At 35.6% G+C, this 7,492-nt stretch overlaps 1 protein-coding gene across 3 annotated transcripts in view; it reads right to left on the bottom strand.

The window, feature by feature from the left end:
• Positions 1 to 554: 554 nt before the first annotated feature.
• ATF1 (activating transcription factor 1) overlaps positions 555 to 7,492 on the bottom strand; it is an 86,936-nt gene continuing 79,998 nt past the window's right edge. For all 3 annotated transcript variants that reach the window (XM_080810041.1, XM_080810043.1, XM_080810042.1), the window contains one exon: positions 555 to 2,067. In XM_080810041.1, coding sequence (XP_080666167.1) covers positions 1,923 to 2,067 — 145 coding nt within the window. In that variant the 3' untranslated portion in view covers positions 555 to 1,922. The remainder of the gene's footprint in view (positions 2,068 to 7,492) is intronic.

Here is a 7,492-nt window from a genome sequence, read left to right as displayed (position 1 = left end):
CAGACAGTGTTAAGTTTATAAATATTTATGATGTCCAGCTGTTAAGGCATTAAGAGCTAAACAATCCCTGGGACAGCCAAGCATTACATCTACCCTATATTATCTTTTAAAATTCTCTTGATATAACACATTGAGCCCGGAACTCCTCTTGGCTTTATACCAAATAGTAAGTGATATAAGTAATCCCATGGATGATCAAACTTCTTTTCACAAACTGCTGCCAAATCAACAGAGTTCCAATTTTTAAAATACTGTTAATGAAATTTCTCATTAAGATTGCACAAATTTGTCAATTAAAGTTTCTACATAATAGACTCGTTAACCATGTCCTAATAAACACTTGCAGAACAAAAAATTTAGCCACTTTTAGAACTGGTTCTGACTGAATCAAATATATAAAGATACCCTCTCTTAAAACAAGTTGTGTGGACCAGAATTTTAAATTTATTCTCATTTTAAAACTAGAAAGGTACTATAGTTAGTAAAATTAACAGAATGGCTATCAGGAAGCTTGTTGTTCACATATCAAGCAATGTATTTTACATTCAGCAAACTTAATTTTATCAAATATCCTTTAATTTCACAGACAATATGATACATATTGTATACGAAGCGCACAACAGTTTTGCAGTACAATTTCAAAGTGTATACAAACTGGAATACAGAGGTTAAACACTGGTGTACTGATGGGCATTCTTGAGCTTTGGATAAAACTGCATACAAAACTTGCAATTCAAATATTAGCCAATCTGGAAACTTTTCATTATATAAAAATGATACTTTGAGATGCAAAATATTTTTTTTTTACTAAACAAACTATATAAACATTTAAAATAATCATTAAAAACTCAACTTTAGAATTTATAAAGATTAGCTATAAAAATATATTGGCAGTCACTTTTCTTAGAAATGTACCATTCACTACATTACAAAATAGACTCTAACATAAAATTGCCTTAATAACCATACTATTTTAGAATCTGATAAACCTTACATTAAATTGGTTATAAAATCCTCTTGGAAAACTTTGGTATGCATCTTCAGAAGGTTTTTTTAAAAATACTCTAATATCATCTTAAGGGCCTGTAAACATTCCATTCTATTAAAGCACAACAGAATAAGTAATGTATATTCAACTGCATACAGAATACAGAATCAAAAAACAATTTATTATATTTTTGTAGAAAATCTCCATTCCCACAGTAACCAAAAAAACAAGCTATTTAAAAGTATCAAACTTTTAAACAGAAGTTCACTCTCCAATCTGATAAAAAAAAAAAAGTTACAAAATCACCACACTCCATTCATGTACCTTAGATGCCTTTTAGGACAAAGCCTCAAAAATAGTTAACCCAAGCAAGTCTCAAAACCCCTCTCAAGTCCAAAAAACAAACTTTAAAAAACCCATTTAAAAGATTTGACAATAGAACAAGTATACATAATCAGAACACATAATTTATATATTTAGTTATGTATTAGCTTTTCTATTTGTAATTTAGAATTTATTGGCAGAAATAAAACAGATACACACACGCACACAATTGAAAAGAAATTTAAGAAACAGTAAGAAAGGCAAACCTACAGGGTAAACTGATTTATTTTAAAAATCAGTTTACCAGATTTCATCTTATCTGCCATTTCTGGATTCTTGGTATTTAGAAAATTCAAACTGGTGAAAGTTCATTTCCTGCTTGTTGAGTAGGTTTAATTTTTAGAGTTTCCAGTTGTGCCAGTAACTTCCTTGAGGTCATTTTCCATTTTATCTTCCGTCACCACATCTCTTGCATAAGATATTTATCTCTGAGTTGCAAAAGCCTAAATAAAAAGCTTCATTTTTGACCTTTTAATTTATAAACTCCACTAAAAAGAAAAGAAATCCATCTAATTTTTAGGCAAGTCTGCAAAAATATTTTCTTTCTTAATCAAACACTTTTATGGGAATAAAGATCCTTCAAAGTTTTTAACTCTTCTATTAGAGTTTTGTTTTGATTTTCCAAGACCGCGACTCGATTTTCCAGGCATTTCACATATTCTTTCTTCTTTCTGCGACATTCTCGAGCAGCTTCTCTAAATATAAGCATTAAAAACCAGTGTTAGAAAAGAAGTTCACATTCTTTAAATGGTAAATGCACCTCGGTAATCCTCCCTGGTCATCTACAGACACCGAAATACGCTGATCTTAAGTGCAGAATTCATTCCGTTTGGCCAAGGCATGTACCTGTATAACCCACACACTTATCAAGACAGAACATCTCTGTTGTCCCAGAAAGCTCCTACAGGCCCATTCCTGGTCAGTCCTCTCCCCAGACAACTACTGTCTGATTTTTATCACCACAGGCGAAGCTTTTCCTATTCTACAGCCTCCTACAGAATATAGTCTTGTGTCTGGTCCTTTTTTTTTTTTTAAATAAAGATTTTATTTATTTGTCAGAGCGAGCACGCACAAGGAGGGGGAGCACCAGGCAGGCAGAGAAGCAGGCTTCCCACTAAGCAGGGAGCCCGATGCGGGGCTCAATTCCCAGGACCCTGGGATCATGACCTGAGTGGAAGGCAGACGCTTAACCAGCTGAGCCACCCAGGTGTCCCTGGTGTCCTTCACTCATATTTTTGAGGCTCATCGATGTTGCTGCTCCGTGGTTTTTAACCTCACTGTTGCTGGTGTTATTTCATTGTGCGACGATCACCACAGTTTATCGATTATTTGGGCTGTTTCTAGTTTCAAGCTGCTATGCTTATGTCTGTCTCTTTGTGAACAGATGTCCCATTTTTCCTGGATAAATACCAAGGAGCAAAATTTATGGGTCCTCTAGTTAACTTTTACACAGTTTCTTTAATTTTTACTTGGGTTTTAATTACAAACAGTGCTTTACACTCAGCTTTGTACATGTCCTCTTAGAATATTTTTTTAAAAAAGATTTTATGTATTTATTTGAGACAGCACGTGCAGGGGAATGGGGAAGGAGAAGCAGACTCCCTGCTCAGCAGGGAGCCTGACACGGGGCTCCATCCCAGGACTCTGGAATCATGACCTGAGCTGAAGGCAGGCACTTAACTGACTGAGCCACCAGGACCCCCTAGAATATTACATACATATAGTATTAAAAAAGTATTTTGAGTATTTTTCTATACTATATAATGCAGGTATTATTTGCAACTTGCTCTTTTACACATACAGTTTTAATGATATTTCTATGTTGGTAGAGATCTCTGCCATGTGAATATTTCATTGTTAATTCATTTTCATTTCCCTAACTACTACTGAGACTGAACATTTTTTGGATTGCTTATGTAAACTGCGTATTCATACCCCTTTTTCCATTCATACCTTGTTTTACGATGAGAAATTACAAACAACCTAATACTCTCTCTGTGCATTATACATATTAATCCTTTATCTTTTTTAAAAAGGATTTATGGGGCGTCTGGGTGGCTCAGTGGGTTAGAGCCTCTGCCTTCGGCTTGGGTCGTGATCCCGGGGTCCTGGGATCAAGCCCCACGTTGGATTCTCTGCTCAGCGGGGAGCCTGCTCTCTCTTTCTGCCTACTTGTGATCTCTGTCAAGTAAATAAATAAAATCTTTAAAAATAATAATAATAAATAAATAAAAAGGATTTATTTGTTTGAGAGAGTGAGACCATGCCTGCCCATGTGCATGCACATGCGGGGAGGGGGCAGAGGGAGAGAGGGTCTTAAGCAGACTCAGAACTGAGTGCAGAGCTCAACCTCGGGCTTGATCTCACACCTTGTGATCAGGTCCCAGACTGAAACCAAGAGTCAGATGCTTAACCAACTACCAAGGCACCCCCCCTGTTTTTCTGTTGTTTTCTAATCTGCCCTTTGATTTCTCACATTTTTATATCTTAAACCATAAATGCTTCTTTTTTAGTCTTTTTCTTGGCTTAGATTAAAATTCCATACATTGTACCTTCTTAATTTTGAAGATTCTATAGCTTAATTTTTCCACCATGAAATCTTTAATCCATCTGGAATGACTTTTGTATGTGATGTAAGATAGGAGTCCAGTTTACTTTTCTTTCAGATGTGGAGCTTTGTCAGCTAACATTTCTTAAATAACCTATCCTTTAGGTTAGGTATTGTAGGTTAGGTTGTACTTAACTAACACAAAAAGCTATTTCTCGGCTCTACCCTGTTTGCTAGTATTACTGTCTGCCCCTTTGTTTATGTAAATTTGTGGTTTGTGGGTTTTTTTTTTTTTTTTCGTTTTGTTTTTTTCCATCCAGGTGCCCCACTTATACCACGTTTTGATTATGGTGGCTTTAGAGAGTATGTTTCAATGCCTAACAAAACAAGTAACCTCTTTTTTTTCTTTTTTTCTTTTTTTAAAGATTTTATTTATTTACTTGACAGAGATCACAAGTAGGCAGAGAGGCTGGCAGAGAGAGAGGGGAAAGCAGGCTCCCCGCCGAGCAGAGAGCCCGATGTGGGGTGGGGCTCGATCCAGGACTCGAGCCGAAGGCAGAGGCTTTAACCCACTGAGCCACCCAGGCGCCCCAATGTTCTTGACCATTCTTTCTTTTTTCCCAAAGATTTTATTTATTTGACACAGAGTACAGGAGTGGCAGGCAGAGGGAGAAGCAGGCTCTTCATTGAGCAGGAAGCCCAATGTGGGGCTTGATTCTAGGATCCTGGGATCATGACCTGAGCTGAAGGCAGATGCTTAACTGACTGAGCCACCCAGGAGCCCCCATTCTTGACCTTTCTTGCATACTTTTTTCTTCCATGTAAACTTTCATCTTATTTTGTCCAATTCCATGGAGATCTATAGATACTAATTTGAATCACAATAAAATTATACGTGAATTTTGGAAGAACTGATATTTTATATTAAGAGTCCTCATCGGAGAACACTGATATTTTCTTTATGTTCCGACTGTTTTAGCTCTAAATACATTTTAAAAATGTGGATCCTATGCCTTTCCTATTGAATTTACTAAGTATTTTATGATTTGTCACTAATGTAGATATTACTTCCCATTACATTTTAAGATGGTAATTCACAGAAAAACTTAGTAATTTCCTTATAATCCCCATGGTTTTACAACTTATTATGGATTGGTATACATACAAAAGACTGTATGTGTTGTAGATGTAAGTTATGAAGCATAATGACAGAATGAATATATGTAAACCCAACACCGAACTTAACCAAGAGAAAATATGATCTATACTGTTGAAGAAAACCCTCTGTGCTTATTTTCTAAAACTACAACTTGTTTTCCCTCAACTTTATCTTTCTAATATTTATTCATGTTAAAGTGATCATTCACTCAGTCAATACAAATGAACACTCCCACTGTATAAACACAACCACAGTTTAGGTAGCCGTTCTGTTACTGATGAGTATTTCGGTGGTTTCCTGATTTTTGCTGTGTGAACATTCTTAGGCACACTTCCTACAACAGTTTCTCTCAGTCACATGTGCAGAATAAAACAGCTAAATCGCAGAGCATATCCAGGTCAACTATACAAGGTAAAGCCAATTAATTTCAAAGTGGCCATACTAATTCTCACTCCCGTAAGCAGTCTCTGAGTTCCACTGTTCCAATACCTTGCCAATTTCTGGTTAGACTTTAAGATTTTTGTCAGTTGGGTGGGGATAAATGATATCTAAGTACATAGTACTAATTTGCACTTCTTTGATTGCTGATAAGGGCAAGCAATCTTTCATATGATTAACCACTTGTGTTTTCTGAGAAAGGTCTATTCATCTATTGGGTTGTACTTATTAATTTAGAAGATATTTTTATTTTTTTCAAACAAAATCTTTTTGGGGGTTAGATCTGTTACATATATCCTCTATAGGGTTGAAGCTTATATTTTCACCCTATCTTCTAATGAACAGAAATTATTAATGAAGATTCATTAATCTTTTATGTTAATTATGTTTGGGTATGGGAGGGGGTGTGAGATGTTTTAAGGCCCCTTTCCCTATTCCTGAAACCATTAAGATTATACATTCTCACTGAAAATTTTCAAAATGTCACCTTTCATATTTGCGTTGTTAATCCATACGCAGTGATTTTTGTGTATGGTGTGAGAAAGAAATCCAGTATTTTTTCACGTATCAATAATTATCCTAGTACCATTTACTGAGGTGCCCCTCCTTCCCCCAATAATCTGTCCTATCATATCAGGGTTTCGTGTGTCCATGTACCTATTTTTGAGCTATTTCTTTGGTCATTTTGTTTTTCTCAATGCCAGTATCACATTGTTTCAATTACTACAGCTTTAAATAAAACTTGGTATCTCCTCACCTTATTCTTGCCTGGAAATATTTTGGCTGTTCTTGGCCCTCTACTCTTCTACAAATTTTAGTATCTCTTGTGAAGTTCTTCAAACAACTTGTCTGGGTTTTGAGTGCAACTGCACTGCATCTATGGATCAACTGGGGGAAAAACAGTCATCTTCATAATACTGAGTTTCCACATCTATGGACACAGTATTTACTTCTACATTTATTTAAATCTTCCTTAATGTGTATTTTTCATAAACAGTATTTTTCATAAACATCCTGAATATCTTTTGTTAGATTTATTCTCGGGAATTTTACTTGTTGATAACATAAATGATATCTTTTTAATAATTATTTATCAAGCCATTGCTGATGTAAAGAAATATGATTTTTGAAAATGGGCTTTATATCTAGCAATCTTACAAATTCTTTACTTCTAATAATTTTTTTGTAAGTCCATTTTAAAAAATAGGCAATTATATAAAAAAGGTTTCATTTCTTTCATTTAAATCTTTGTAGCTCCCCCTCACCAATTCTTTTATTTTTTTTCTTTTTAAAGATTTTATTTAATTTGACAGACAGAGATCACAGGTAGGCAGAGAGGCAGGCAGAGAGAGAGGAAGGGAAGCAGGCTCGCTGCCAAGCAGAGAGCCCGATGCGGGGCTTGATCCCAGGACCCTGGGATCACGACCCGAGCCGAAGGCAGAGGCTTTAACCCACTGAGCCACCCAGGCGCCCCCCTTTTACGGTTTTACTAAACTGTCAAAGATTTTCAAGACAATGTTGATGAGAATCATTTCTTTTCTTTTTGGAGATGACTGTCCTTGATATTCTACTAATAAGTTTTATCTTTCCCAATTTTTATCATTTTTATAGCCTCTTAACTTTTGATGATTTTCAATGACATCCCTTTTCTTTGCTTTAAATATAATAGATAACTGAATACTTTACATTACTCATTCTTCTGTCTGCTCTTTCTGCTGACTCTAGCTCCTGAAAGGTAGGTAGCGTGTGGTATCTAAGTCTTTGGACTCTGAAACTTGGAGCCATGTGTTTATGAAATCCTACCTCTACCACTTACTAAGCAGTCTAACCTTGGGCAAATAAAGTAACCTAAGCCTCTGCTTCCTCATCTCAAAAAACATTGGAAATAATACATACACCTCAAAGATTTCTGTGAAAATTACATAAAGGTGTTGGCACATATAATGATGGAGGCCTAATTCCTTGGGTAGTCTGT

The sequence above is a fragment of the Martes martes genome, assembly GCF_963455335.1.
Source record: "Martes martes genome assembly, chromosome: 8".
Taxonomy (NCBI): Eukaryota; Metazoa; Chordata; class Mammalia; order Carnivora; family Mustelidae; genus Martes; species Martes martes.
The sequence above is the reverse complement of the archived record's forward strand: the minus strand, read 5'-3'. Positions and strand labels throughout refer to the sequence as shown.